The sequence below is a fragment of the Chlorocebus sabaeus genome, chromosome 6 (genome assembly GCF_047675955.1).
Source record: "Chlorocebus sabaeus isolate Y175 chromosome 6, mChlSab1.0.hap1, whole genome shotgun sequence".
NCBI classification, from domain to species: Eukaryota; Metazoa; Chordata; class Mammalia; order Primates; family Cercopithecidae; genus Chlorocebus; species Chlorocebus sabaeus.
Window position 1 is genome coordinate 58,419,373 of NC_132909.1, and position 14,541 is coordinate 58,433,913.

At 52.3% G+C, this 14,541-nt stretch overlaps 1 protein-coding gene across 1 annotated transcript in view; it reads right to left on the minus strand.

Annotated features, from left to right (window-relative positions):
• CREB3L3 (cAMP responsive element binding protein 3 like 3) overlaps positions 1-14,541 on the minus strand; it is a 41,969-nt gene that overhangs the window by 20,823 nt on the left and 6,605 nt on the right. The window contains 1 exon segment of the mRNA XM_073017111.1: positions 7,302-7,434. Within this exon segment, the coding sequence (XP_072873212.1) occupies positions 7,302-7,415 (114 nt within the window). The 5' untranslated portion in view covers positions 7,416-7,434.

Here is a 14,541-nt window from a genome sequence, read left to right on the forward strand (position 1 = left end):
TCCTTCCTCCCTCCCTCCCTCCTTCCCTTCCTTCCCTCCCTCCCTCCCTCCTTCCTTCCTTCCTTCTTGTCTCTCTTTCTCTGTTTCTTTTCTTTCTTGAGACAGAGTCTAGCTCTGTCGCCCAGGCTGGAATGCAGTAGCACAATCTTGGCTCACTGCAACCTCCACCTCCTGGGTTCAGGTGATTCTTCTGCCTCAGCCTCCCGAGTAGCTGGGATTACAGGCCCACACCACCACACCCAGCTAATTTTTGTATTTTTGGTAGAGATGGGATTTCACCATGTTGGCCAGGCTGGTCTCAAACTCCTGACCTCAAGTAATCCACCCTCCTCGGCCTCCCAAAGTGTTGGGATTACAGACGTGAGCCACCACGCCCGGCCTGTAGATATTCCATAAAAGTGCATGAGGTTACGGGGTCCCAGGTTCCAGGGTGCCCCTCCTAGATGTGGGGAACAGCAGATCAGTAATGATTTACTCTATTGATTAAGCAGTCCCAGCAGGCCAGGCAGAGCCCTGGCTGGAGATACCTGGCCTCTGGGTGACCTTTGTCCCTTGAGACTTGCTATGAGCTCTTCTTGGTCCCATTGGAGAGTTGACAAAACTGAGGCTCAGGCCTGGTTTATAATTTTCAATGGATCACTCATATGTATTCAGGAAACCAAAATTCAGTAAGGGGCTACCATATGCCATGCCCGATATGATTCCTTTATCTAACACTAACTCATATTACTGCAGTTGTCCTCCACCAGGGCAGGCTGGAGTGCAGTGGTGTGATTAAAACTCACTTCAGCCTCAACCTCCCGGGCTGAAGCTCAGGACACTCACTGTGCAATGTCTGGGACATTTGTGGTTGTCATGAGTGTGAGGTACTCCTGGCATAGAATGGGTGGAAGTCAGAGATGCCGTTTAGCACCCTGTAGTGCCCAGGACGGCCCCACCCCAGAGACCAATCCCACCCCACAGCCACGGGGTCCAGGGGGAGAAGGACTGCATTAACTATTTGGAAAAAAATTGAGTGGGATCCCCGCTCACATCAGACACCAGAATAAACTCCTGATGAGGCAGAGGGTATAAACCCGGGGGATCCCATTTCCTGGGATTCACCTCCTCCTCCCTCCCCACTCAGGGCATGGATTTCAATGTGTGCAGCCTCCTGGGACCTCAGCAGAGCAGAGGATCACGGGATGCAGTCTCTTGGGGGCCCATGGAATCCCCTAATCCAGGGCAGCAACTCACCCAGGGTGATTTTACGCCCCCGTCCCCAGGACACTGGTTGATGTCTGGGGACATCTGTGGTTGTTACAAAAAAGGGAGGTGGCCCTGGTGTGGGGTGGGTGGAGGCCAGGGACACTGCTCAGCAACCTGCAGTGCCCAGGATGGCCCCACCCCATTGAACGATCCGGGTCCCCAAGGTCCACGGGGCCCAAGGAGAGACCCCAACAACAGTACCTGTCCCTCTCTGGGTGCTGCCAGAATTATCTCACCCTCGACCTCTGCATTTTTCTGATTTCCTTTTAAACCGCTCTGTGTTGGATTTTAGGGGCTTTGTTTGCCTTGGCTTTGGCTTTAGCGATCCCAGTCATAATATTTATTCAGCATTTGCCATGGAGGTTTTTTTCCAGGGCCGTCACAGTGGGTGGATCAAGTAGGTGAAGTTTGACTTCTGGACTCCTCTCCGCCTCTCCTCACCCCGTTTATGACTCTTGAGAGCCCTAGCGCCCTCGAGAGAGATCCCTCCCCCTTCTCTTATCAAGATCTGCTGGAGCTGGACACGGCAGCACATGCCTGTAATCCAAGTCCTTTGGGAGGCTGAGGCGGGAAGACTGCTCGAGCCCTGGAGTTCCAGATCAGCCTGGGCAACAGAGCAAGACCCCATATCTACAAAAAAGTTAAAACATTAGCCGGGCGGCCCGGCCAATGTGAGGAAACCGCGTCTCTACTAAAAATACAAAAATTAGCCAGATGTGGTCGTGGGCACCTGTAGTCCCAGCTACTTGGGAGGCTGAGGCAGGAGGATCGCTTGAGCCTGGGCGGTTGAGGCTACGATGAGCTGTGATTGCACCATTGCACTCCAGCCTGGGCCACAGAGTGAGACTCTGTCTCAAAAATAACAATTTTTTTTTTGAAACGGAGTCTCGCTCTGTCACCCAGGCTGGAGTGCAGTGGCCGGATCTCGGCTCACGGCAAGCTCCGCCTCCCGGGTTCACGCCATTCTCCTGCCTCAGCCTCCCGAGTAGCCGGGACTACAGGCGCCCGCCACCTCGCCCGGCTAGTTTTTTGTATTTTTTAGTGGAGACGGGGTTTCACCATGTTAGCCAGGATGGTCTTGATCGCCTGACCTCGTGATCCGCCCGTCTCGGCCTCCCAAAGTGCTGGGATTACAGGCTTGAGCCACCGCGCCCGGCCAACAATACTTATTATCATGAACTTTAGAAGCCTTTTGTACACCTCAATGAAGGGATTTCAGGTATCCGTGAACAGGGAGGATAAGAATACACATTTGGCCCCGCATGGTGGCTCACGCCTGTCATCCCAACACTCTGGGAGGCCGAGGTGGGCAGATCACCTGAGGTCAGGAGTTTGAGACCAGCCTGCCCAACGTGGCGAAACCCAGTCACTAAAAAATACAAAAATTAGCTGGGCGTGGTGCCACGCGCCCGTAATGCCAGCTACTCAGGAGGCTGAGGCTGGAGAATCACTTGCACCCAGGAGGTGGAGGTTGCAGTGAGCCGAGATCATGCCACTAAACTCCAGCCTGGGACAGAGAAAGATTCTGTCAAAAAAGAAGAAGAAGGAGAAGGAAAAGGAGAAAGAGAAGGAGAAGGAGAGGGAGGGGGAGGGAGAAGCACTTGTGGGGACAGAAGGACTTTTCACTGCCATTGACCTCATAGCATTTTATCCACTGAACACGACTACATATCTCAAAGCAACAATAACTCGGAATCTAAAGTAAAACTCCTACAGTCATTTCCAGCAATGTGTTTAAGTACATGTTCCCTCTGTAGACTGTCACTTTATTGCTAACACATCATTGTTTGTTTGTTTGTTTTGAGACAAGGTCTCACTCTGTCACCCAGGCTGGAGTGCAGTGGCACCATCTCGGCTCACTGAAACTTTTGCCTGCCAGGCTTAAGTGATCCTCCGACCTCAACCTCCCAAGTAGCTGAAGCTACAGGTGCGTGGCACCATGCTTGGCTATTTTGTATTTTGTGTGTGTGGAGATGAGGTTTCCTCATGTTGCCCAGGTTGCTCTCAAACTCCTAGGCTCAAGTGATCCTCAGACCTCAGCCTCCCAAAGTGCTGGAATTACAGGCATGAGCCACCATGCTGGGCCCCTTCTTTTTTTTTTTTTTTTTTGATACTGAGTTTCGCTCTTGTTGCCCAGGCTGGAGTACAATGGCTGCGATCTCGGCTGACTGCAACCTCTGCCTCCCGGGTTCAAGCAATCCTCTTGCCTCAGCCTCCTGAGTAGCTGGGATTACAGGTGGCTGCCACCACGCCCAGCTAATTTTGTGTTTTTAGTAGAGACGGGATTTCACCATGTTGATCAGGCTGGTCTCGAACTCCCGACCTGAGGTGATCTGCCTGCCTCGGCCTCCTAAAGTGCTGGGATTACAGGTGTGAGCCACCACACCCGGCCCCTCCCATGTTTTGAACCAAGTGGGTAAAGTCAATAAAAGCTTGACAATGGAACACGTCCATGGATAAAGCCTTGCATTGCCTAATGTGTTTGCATACTGTTGTCAGTTCTCATAAACCCACCCAGCAGAGCATACAACAGCGTGCTGGCCCAGAACCACAGGAGTTTCCCATTGCGCAAAAAATACGATGTCATCAAACAAGGAATAGTTTATCATTATTTACATTTTGGGTTTTGTTTTTGTTTTTGTTTTTGTTTTTGTTTTTTGAGATGGAGCCTTGCTCTGTCACCCAGGCTGGGGTGCAATGGCGTGATCTCGGCTCACTACAACCTCTACCTCCCCGGTTCCAGCAATTCTCCTGCCTCAGCCTCCCAAATAGCTGGGATTACAGGTGCCTACAACCATACCCGGCTAATTTTTGTATCTTTAGCAGAGACGGGGTTTCACCATGTTGGCGAGGCTGGAACCCAAATATATTTTTTAAGTGAAATTTAATTTTGCCCGGAACTTTTAAAATATAGCTGCTGGAAAACTTAAGAGGATACCTCAGGAAGGTGGAGATAAACAATAAATAAGTGAATAAATAAAAGTCTATGTGAGGCCGGGCGTGGTGGCTCAAGCCTGTAATCCCAGCACTTTGGGAGGCCAAGGCGGGCGGATCACGAGGTCAGGAAATCGAGATCATCCTGGCGAACACGGTGAAACCACATCTCTACTGAAAATACAAAAAAATTAGCCGGGCGTGGTGGCAGGCGCCTGTAGTCCCAGCTTCTAGGGAGGCTGAGGCAGGAGAATGATGTGAACCTGGGTGGCAGCAGAGCTTGCAGTGAGCGGAGATCAGGCCACTGCACTCCAGCCTGGGAGACAGAGTGAGACTCCGTTTCAAAAAAAAAAAAAAAAAAAGTCTATGTGAGCCGGGCAAGGTGGCTCACACTTGTAATCCCAGCACTTTGGAAGGCTGAGGTGATCTACCTGAGGTGAGGAGTTTGAGACCAGCCTGACCGACATGGTGAAAATCCATCTCTACTAAAAATACAAAAATTAGCTGGGCACAGGGGCTCATGCCTGTAATTCCAGCACTTTGGGAGGCCGAGGCAGACGGATGACCTGAGGTCAGGAGTTCAAGACCAGCCTGGCCAACATGGTGAAAACTTGTCTGTACTAAAAATACAAAAATTAGCCAGGCGTGGTGGCCTGCGCCTGTAATCCCAGCAACTCAAGAGGCTAAAGCAGGAGAATCGCTTGAACCCGGGAGGTGGAGGTTGCAGTGAGCGCAGATTGCACCACTGCACTCCAGCCTGGGTGACAGAGTGAGACTCCGTCTCAGAAAAGAAAAAAAAGTCTATCTGGTCTATTGGACAGAATCCTGGCTCTGCCACTTGCCCCCCTGTGACTGTGGGCAAACGACTGCTTCCCCTTGCCTCAGTTTCCTCATGTGTAAAGCCAGGGATAAAGGACCAACCACACTTGGGAGCATTCCCATGGAAAGTGCTAAAAAGGGACTTCCAGCCTGGTGAGGTGACTCACGCCTGTAATCCCAGCACTTTGGGAAGCCGAGGCGGGCAGATTGCCTGAGGCCAGGAGTTCGAGACCAGCCTGGCCAACGTGGTGAAACCCTGTCTCTACTAAAAATACAAAATTAGCTGGGCATGGTGGCACATGCCTGTAATCCAGCTACAGGGAGGCTGAGGCAGGAGAATCGCTTGAGCCCGGGAGGCGGAGGTTGCAGTGAGCTGAGATTTTGCCTTTGTACTCCAGCCTGACGACAGAGCAAGACTCTGTCTCAAAAAAAAAGAAATCTGTCTCGCTGCAGTTCCGTGACGCCAAGCGGATGCCCGGCTGTCCCTTCCCGGTTGCCTTAGCCCTTTGGCCTCTGCACAGCTCTGACCGTTAAGGACAGTCCCCAGTCTGCACAGGAGGACAGAGGAGCTGATAAGGGGATATGACTCACTTGGCCATCACATGAGTCAGGCAGAAGAGGTGACAACACCCAGTCCCCTGCTCCAGATGGGAGGTGGGGGGGACTTGCCCCGGGGTCCTCGATCACCTCCCTTGTGGGCCAGTTCCCGGTGGAACAAGTGAGGGCGTCCAGGTGGCAGCAGCTCCCCCTCCTCCCCCTCCTCTGCCTCCTCCCTCGCCACTCTGTTCCTATTGCCTTCCTCCTCCGCCCTGCTCCCTCCTCCTTGGCCTTTTCCCTCCTCCTGCCTCTCCTCTTCCCCCTCTCCTTCCTCCCCCTCCTCCCTGCTCCCTTCTCTCTTCTCCTTCCCCTCCCCATCCTCTTCCTCATCCTCCCCTCCTTCCCCACTCCTCTCCCTCCTTCTTTTTCTCTCCCTCCTCCTCTGCCTCCTCTATTCTCCCTCCTCCTGTCTCTCACCCTCCTGCCCCTTCTTCCCCACCTTCCCCTCTTCCCCCTCCTCCCTACCTCTCCCTTCTCCCCCTTCTCCTCTTCCTTCTCCCTTCCTTCTTCTCCTTCTCCTCTTCCTCCCCCTCATCCGTGCTTCCTTCCTTCTCCTTCTACTTCCCCTCCTCATCCACCCCTCCTCCCCTTCTTTTCCCATTCCTCTCCCTCCTCCTTTCCCTCCCCCTCCTCTCTTCTCCCTCCTCCTCCCACTCCTCCCCTTCCCCCTCTCCCTCCTCCCTTCCTCCTCCTCCGTCTTGCCCTCCTCCCCTTCCTCTCTCCTCCCCCTCCTCCCCTTCCCTCCCTTGTAATACAGCCAGGCAGTGAGTATAACGCTTGTGATGTGGGTGTGCCAGGGGCCAGCCAGAGGCTGGCAGGCCACAGAGGGACTCTGATCGGCCTCATGGGCGATGACACTGATTAGGACCTGACCCTCCAGGCATCCAACTCCCCTCTGATGTCCTGGGTGGATCCCAGGAGTTCCAGCCTCTGCTCTCAGAGGGGTGGGTGAAGACAGGACATTGGAGCCAGAACCTCCAGATCCCATGAGTTTGGGGGACTCACTCTGCCCTTCCTAAAGAATGGAGGACACTGTGCTTGAGAATTCATTCATTCATTCGTTCATTCATTCCTTTGACTGTTATTTATGGAGTACCTATTGTGTACTGGGTGCTGGGATCCAACAGGGAACACGACCAAGGAGGCATTCCACACTCCCCACCCGAGACAGGAAGATGCTGAATGACACCATTACTGTAGAAGAAGTAAATAGGCCGGATGCGGTGACTCACACCTGTAATCCCAGCACTTTGGGAGGCTGAGGTGAGCAGATCACCTGAGGTTAGGAGTTCGAGACTAGCCTGGCCAACATGGTGAAACCCCATCTCTACCAAAAATACAAAAAATTAGCTGGGCGTGGTGGTGCACACCTGTAATCCCAGCTCCTTGGGAGGCTGAGGCAGGAGAATCGCTGGAACCGGGAGGCAGAGCTTGCAGTGAGCTGAGATCGCCCCATTGCACTCCAGCCTGGGCAACAGAGTGAGACTCTGTCTCAAAAAGAAAAAGGAAAAAAAAAAAAGTCAGTCCCCCAGTTTCAGGGGAACAGGCTGTCAGCAGGGCAGTACTGAGAGCCGGTACCTACCCCATCTCATTTCCTTATCCACACCCCTCAGTCCAGTCTGCACCTCCCAGTCTCGCCACCACCTCCTCCCGATGATTGCTTTATGGTTGGTGGGTCCAAGGGTCACCGCGGACCCTCTCACCTGGAAAAGGAGGGACAGGAGGCCCCCACTGGCTGTGGAGGCAGTCAGCTTGCATCCTTCCTGTTGGCGGAGGAGGAAACAGGGCAGAGGCAGGGGGTGTCTCCTCTGCTTCATCCTATGGGAGTTGGTTGGCCTGCGGGGGTTGAGGAGGATCACATCTCCAGGCCCTGGAAACTGAATTATCCCTTCGCATGCTTCCCTATCTAGTCCACAAGATCAAGGTGTGGGCAGGATTCATTCCTTCTCTGTTTTTTTGAGACGGAGTTTTGCTCTTGTCGCTCAGGCTGGAGTGCAGTGGCACGATCTCGGCTCACTGCAACTTCCACCTCCTGAGCGATTCTCCTGCCTCAGCCTCCCACGTAGCTGGGACTACAGGTGCCCGCCACCACACCAGGTAACTTTTTGTATTTTTAGTAAAGATCGGGTTTCACCATGTTGGTCAGGCTGGTCTTGAACTCCTGACCTCGTGATCTGCCCGCCTCAGCCTCCCAAAGTGCTGGGATTACAGGCGTGAGGCACAGAGCCTGGCAGTGAACACTGTTTTAATACTCCCTTCTCCAAATGACAAAAAGTTTCAGTGATGATTATAAAATGTAACAAATAGTAGTAATGGCAAGAAAAGAAATAGAGTAAAAATTTTTTATTTTATTGAACATTGTGTATATAATCATGCCAGTAATACAAATAAAGAAGTATTGGCCACGCGCAGTGGCTCACGCCTGTAATCCCAGCACTTTGGGAGGCCGAGACGGGCAAATCACAAGGTCAGGAGATGGAGACCATCCTGGCTAACACAGTGAAACCCCGTCTCTACTTAAAATACAAAAAATCAGCCGGGCATGGTAGCAGGTGCCTGTGGTCCTAGCTGCTCGGGAGGCTGAGCCAGGAGAATGGCGTGAGCCTGGGAGGCGGAGCTTGCAGTGAGCCGAGATCGCGCCACTGTACTCCGGCCTGGGTGACAGAGCGAGACTCCGTCTCAAAAAAAAAAAAAAAAAAGTATTGCAGGTCAGGCACAGCGGCTCATGCCTGTAATCCCAGCACTTTGGGAGGCCGAGGCAGGTGGATCACCTGAGGTTGGAAGTTCGACACCAGCCTGACCAACATGGAGAAACCCCGTCTCTACTAAAAATACAAAATTAGCTGGGTGTGGTGGTAAAGCCTGTAATCCCAGCTACTCGGGAGGCTGAGGCAGGAGAATCACTTGAACCCGGGAGGCAGAGTTTGCGGTGAGCTAAGATTGTGCTACTGTACCCCAGCCTGGGCAACAAGAGTGAAATTCCATCTGGAAAAACAAAAACAAAACAAAACAAATATTACAATTTACCAGAGGGAAAAAGTAATGATAGAAGACATTTCAGTCCACTAATAAATATTTTTATGATTTTTTTTTTTCTGTGTGTATGTGTGTGAGTCGGAGTCTCGCTCTGTCGCCCAGGTTGGAGTGCAGTGACACGATCTCAGCTCACTGCAAACTCCGCCTCCCGAGTTCACGCCACCCTCCTGCCTCAGCCTCCCAAGTAGCTGGGACTACAGGCACGCACCACTACGCCCAGCTAGTTTTTTTTTTTTTTGGTATTTTTAGTAGAGATGGGGTTTCACCATGTTAACCATGATGGTCTCAATCTCCTGACCTCGTGATCTGCCCGCCTTGGCCTCCCAAAGTGCTGGGATTACAGGCGTGAGCCACTGTGCCCCGCCCACCCAGGCTCTTTTAAGCCTTCCTGTTATATAAAGGAACTCTCCATTGGGTACTCTATTTTATTGAATGATTGATTGATTGATTGATTGAGATGGAGTCTTGCTCTGTTGCTCAGGATGGAGTGCAGTGGCACAATCTCAGCTCACTGCAACCTCCACCTCTCAGATTCAAGCAATTCCCCTGACAAAGCCTCCTGAGTAGCTGGGATTACAGGTGCCCGCCATCAAGTCCAGCTAATTTTTGTATTTTTAGTAGAGACAAGGTTTCACCATGTTGGCCAAGCTGGTCTCGAACTCCTGACCTCAAGTGATTCACCTGCCTTAGCCTCCCAAAGTGCTGGAATTACAGGTGTGAGCCACTGCCCCACACATTGGGTACTTTAACACGTATTTGCTAATTTGTCTCTCCTTTTTTTTTTTAATGGAGTCTCGCTCTGTTGCCCAGGCTGGAGTGCAGTGGCGTGATCTCAGCTCACTGCAAGCTCTGCCTCCCAGGTTCACACCATTCTCCTGCCTCAGCCTCCCTAGTAGCTGGGACTACAGGTGCCTGCCATCATGCTCAGCTAATTTTGTTTTGTACTTTTAATAGAGACAAGTTTTCACCATGTTAGCCAGGATGGTCTTGATCTCCTGACCTCGTGATCTGCCTGCCTCAGCCTCCCAAAGTGCTGGGATTACAGGCATGAGCCACTGCGCCCGGCTTGTTTTGGTTTTTTGTTTGTTTGGAGATGATGCCTAGCTCTGTCTCCCAGGCTGGAGTGCAACAGCGTGATCTCGGCTCACTGCAACCTCCGCCTCCCGGGTTCAAGCCTAAACTGTGTGTATATTTATTTAGTGTGTGTGTATTTATTACATGGCTCTTCAGAAAAAAGTTTGCCAGCCCCTGTGCTAATTTGGTACCCCCCTTCCTCCAAGCTGAGATCGTGCCATTGCACTCCAGCCTGGGCGACAGAGGGAGACTCTGTCTCAAAAAAAAAAAAAAAAAAAAAATTATTTCATGGTAGTATTCACAGAAAATGATGTGACATTCAGATTTCAGTGTCTAAAAATAAAATTGTATTAGGACACAGCCATGCCCAGTTGCTTACAGGTTATCTAAGGCCTCTTGCAAACTGCAAGAGCAGATTTCAGGAGTTGCAACAGAGACAGTTTAAGCTGGGTGGTTGTGTGTATGTGTGTCTGTGTTTTGTTTTTTGTTGTTGTTGTTGTTGTTGTTGTTTTGAGATAGAGTCTTGCTCTCTCGCACAGGCTGGAGTGCAGGGCCATGATCTCAGCTCGCTGCAACCTCCACCTCCTGGGTTCAAGTGATTCTCCTGCCTCAGCCTCCTGAGTAGCTGGGATTACAGGCCCCCACGTCACCATGCCTGGCCAATTTTTGTATTTTTAGTAGAGACTGGGTTTCGCCATGTTGCCCAGGCTGGTCTTTTTTTTTTTTTTTTTTTTTTTTTTGAGACAGAGTCTTGCTCTGTCGCCCAGGCTGGAGTGCAGTGGTCGGATCTCATCTCACTGCAACCTCCGCCTCCCGGGTTTACGCCATTCTCCTGCCTCAGCCTCCCAAGTAGGTAGCTGGGACTACAGGCGCCCGCCACCTCGACCGGCTAGTTTTTTGCACTTTTTAGTAGAGACAGGGTTTCACCGTGTTAGCCAGGATGGTCTCGATCTCCTGACCTCGTGATCCGCCCGTCTCGGCCTCCCAAAGTGCTGGGATTACAGGCTTGAGCCTCCGCGCCCGGCCTACATGGCTCTTTAAGAAAATGTTTGCCAGCCCCTGTGCTAATTTGGCACCCCTCTCCTCCAAGTCCCCAACTCTGGAAGAGTAGACAGGGCTTTCAAGTTCCAAAGACAGAGACCACCCCTGCTGACCCCACCACCTTTTCCACCCAGGCCGGTCCTGCTTGGGGAACAGGGGATACCAGGAAGAGGTGGGATACGAGGATGGACCCGCGTCCCAGCTCCCGGCTCCCTCTAGAGGATCTTAAGAGATACTGACATTCTCTACTGCGGCCGGAACTACCTAACCTCCCCCAGTCTTTCTTCTGCTATGGGGAAAGCTTGGCTTTTTTTTTCCTTTTTTTTGAGATGAAGTATCGATCTATCGCCCAGGCTGGAGTGCAGTGGCCGGATCTCAGCTCACTGCAAGCTGCGCCTCCCGGGTTCACGCCATGCTCCTGCCTCAGTCTCCCGAGTAGCTGGGACTACAGGCGCCCGCCACCTCGCCCGGCTAGTTTTTTGTATTTTTTAGAAGAGACGGGGTTTCACCAGGTTAGTCAGGATGGTCTCCATCTCCTGACCTCGTGATCCGCCTGTCTCGGCCTCCCAAAGTGCTGGGAATACAGGCTTGAGGAACCGCGCCCGGCCTGGTGTCAAACTCTTGACCTCAGGTGATCTGCCCACCTCGGTTTCCCAGAATGCTGGGATTACAGGCGTGAGCCACCACGCCCGGCTGGAATTAAATGTTTTGATGTTTAACTAGTGTCAAAGATACTAGCAAATTTGAACAGCAGTGTGGATTTTCAAAGCCCTTTCATAAATATGCCGATAACCTCTTATATTATTATTTTTTTTCTTTTTTTTTTTTCAGATGGAGTTTTGCTCTTGTTGCCCAGGCTGGAGTGCAGTGGCGCGATCTCAGCTCACTACAACCTCCGCCTCCCGGGTTCAAGCGATTCTTCTGCCTCAGCCTCTTGAGTAACTGGGACTACAGGTGCCCACCACCACACCCAGCTAATTTTTTTGTATTTTTTGTAGAGACGGGATTTCACCATGTTGGCCAGGCTGGTCTCCAACTTCTGACCTAAGCACTACCCCAGCCTTTTTTTTTTTTTTTTTTTTTTTTTGAGGCAGCATCTCATTCTGCTGCCCAGGCTGGAATGCATGCGGTGGCGTGATCTCGGCTCACCACAACCTATGCCTCCCACGCTCAAGCAATTCTCCTGCCTCAGCCTCCCAATTAGCTGGGACTATAGGCGTGAGCCACCATGTCCAGATAATTTCTGTATTTTTAGTAGAGATAGGGGTTTCACCATGTTGGCCAGGCTGGTATGGAACTCCCGACCTCAGGTGATCTGCCCACTTCAGGAGACACAGCTGAACCTGAGCTCCTCACTTTCTCCCCAACCTGTACCTCCTGCTGCCATTCCTTTTTTTTTTTTTCAGACAAAGTCTCACTCTGTCATGCAAGCTGGAGTGCAGTAGTATGATCTCGGCTCACTGCAACCTCCACCTCCTGGGTCTGAGCAATTCTCCTGCCTCAGCCTCCTGAGTAACTGGGATTACAAGCATGTGCCACCATGCCCAGCTAATTTTTTTTTTTTTTTTTTTTTTTTTTTTTTTGAGACAGAGTCTCGCTCTGTCGCCCAGGCTGGAGTGCAGTGGCGCCATCTCGGCTCACAGCAAGCTCCGCCTCCCAGGTTCACACCATTCTCCTGCCTCAGCCTCCTGAGTAGCTGGGACTACAAGGGCCCGCCACCACACGGGGCTAATTTTTTGTATTTTTAGTAGAGACGGGGTTTCACTGTGTTAGCCAGGATGGTCTTTTTTTTTTTTTTTTTTTTTTTTTGAGACGGAGTCTCGCTCTGTCGCCCAGGCTGGGGTGCAGTGGCCGGATCTCAGCTCACTGCAAGCTCCACCTCCCGGGTTTATGCCATTCTCCTGCCTCAGCCTCCCGAGTAGCTGGGACTACAGGCGCCCGCCACCTCGCCCGGCTAGTTTTTTGTATTGTTTAGTAGAGACGGGGTTTCACCGTGTTAGCCAGGATGGTCTCGATCTCCTGACCTCGTGATCTGCCCGTCTCGGCCTCCCAAAGTGCTGGGATGACAGGCTTGAGCCACCACGCCAGGCCCCAGGATGGTCTTGATCTCCTGACCTCGTGATCCGTCCGCCTCTGTCTCTCAAAGTGTTGGGATTACAGGCGTGAGCCACTGCGCCTGGTCTGACGTTCCCATTTTACCAAACAGAAGCACCATCCTTCCAGAGGGGTCAGGTCCAAATTTCTCATTATCCCTGACGTTTTCTCTCATACCTGCAAAACTCTACACCAGGAAAGTCTTGTTGGCTCCATGTTCAAAATGCAACCTGGTGCAGCCTCACCTCACCTTAGCAGGCCTGAACCAGCCCATTCTCCTCCAACCTGTTCCTCAGCTCCCACTCTCGCCCTGCAAACTTGATCTTCCCCACAGCAGACAGCAGAGGGCGCCCAGGAGCACCAGAGTCAGGGCCTGTCCCTCCTCTGCCCGAAACCCTCTATGGCTCCCACCTCCTTGGAGGTCAAAGCCCAAGTCGTCCCTGTGGTCCACAATGCGCTGCATGACCTGCCCTGTCCTCTACCCCTACCCCCTCCCCATCTTGCCCTCCTCCTTCTCTCCCCCTTGCTCACTCTGCTATAGCTACACAGGCCTCCTTACTGTTCCTTCAACACCAAGCGTGGTCCAGCCTCAGGGCCTTTGCGTGGGCTGTGCCCTCTTTCCCCGATATCTGTGGGGTACACTCTCACCTCTGCCCAAATGTCACCTTTTCATTGAGACCTACCCCAACAGCCTTCTTAAAACTGCAACCTTGGGCCGGGCGCGGTGGCTCAAGCCTGTAATCCCAGCACTTTGGGAGGCCGAGACGGGCGGATCACGAGGTCAGGAGATCGAGACCATCCTGGCTAACCCGGTGAAACCCCGTCTCTACTAAAAAATACAAAAAATTAGCCGGGCGAGGTGGCGGGCGCCTGTAGTCCCAGCTACTCAGGAGGCTGAGGCAGGAGAATGTCGTAAACCCGGGAGGCGGAGCTTGCAGTGAGCTGAGATCCGGCCACTGCACTCCAGCCTGGGCGACACAGCGAGACTCCATCTCTTTTTTTTTTTTTTTTTTTTGAGACAGAGTCTCGCGCTGTCGCCCAGGCTGGAGTGGAGTGCAGTGGCCGGATCTCAGCTCACTGCAATCTCCACCTCCCGGGTTTGCGCCATTCTCCTGCCTCAGCCTCCCGAGTCGCAGGGACTACAGGCGCCCGCCACTTCGCCCGGCTATTTTTTGTATTTTTTAGTAGAGACGGGGTTTCACTGTGTTAGCCAGGATGGTCTCGATCTCCTGACCTTGTGATCCGCCCGTCTCGGCCTCCCAAAGTGCTGGGATTACAGGCTTGAGCCACCGCGCCCGGCCGAGACTCCATCTCAAAAAAAAAAAAAAAAAAAAACCTGCCACCTTGGCCAGGCACAGTGGCTTACGCCTCCCATCCCAGCACTTTAGGAGGCTGAGGTGGGCAGATCGCTTGAGCTCATGAGTCAAGCATTGGCAGCCTTGGCAACATTGTGAAACCCTGTCTCTACTAAATATACAAAAATTAGCCGGGCGTGGTGGTGCACACCAGTGGTCCCAGCTGCTCAGGAGGCTGAGGCAGGAGAATCATTTGAGCCCAGGAGGTGGAGGTTGCGATGAGCCGAGATCAAGCCACTACACTCCAGCCTGGGTGACAGAGTAAGACTGTCTCAAAAAAACAAAACAAAAGCAAAAACTCCAACCTTTCCTCAACTCTCTGCTTCCACAGTTCTATCCCCTT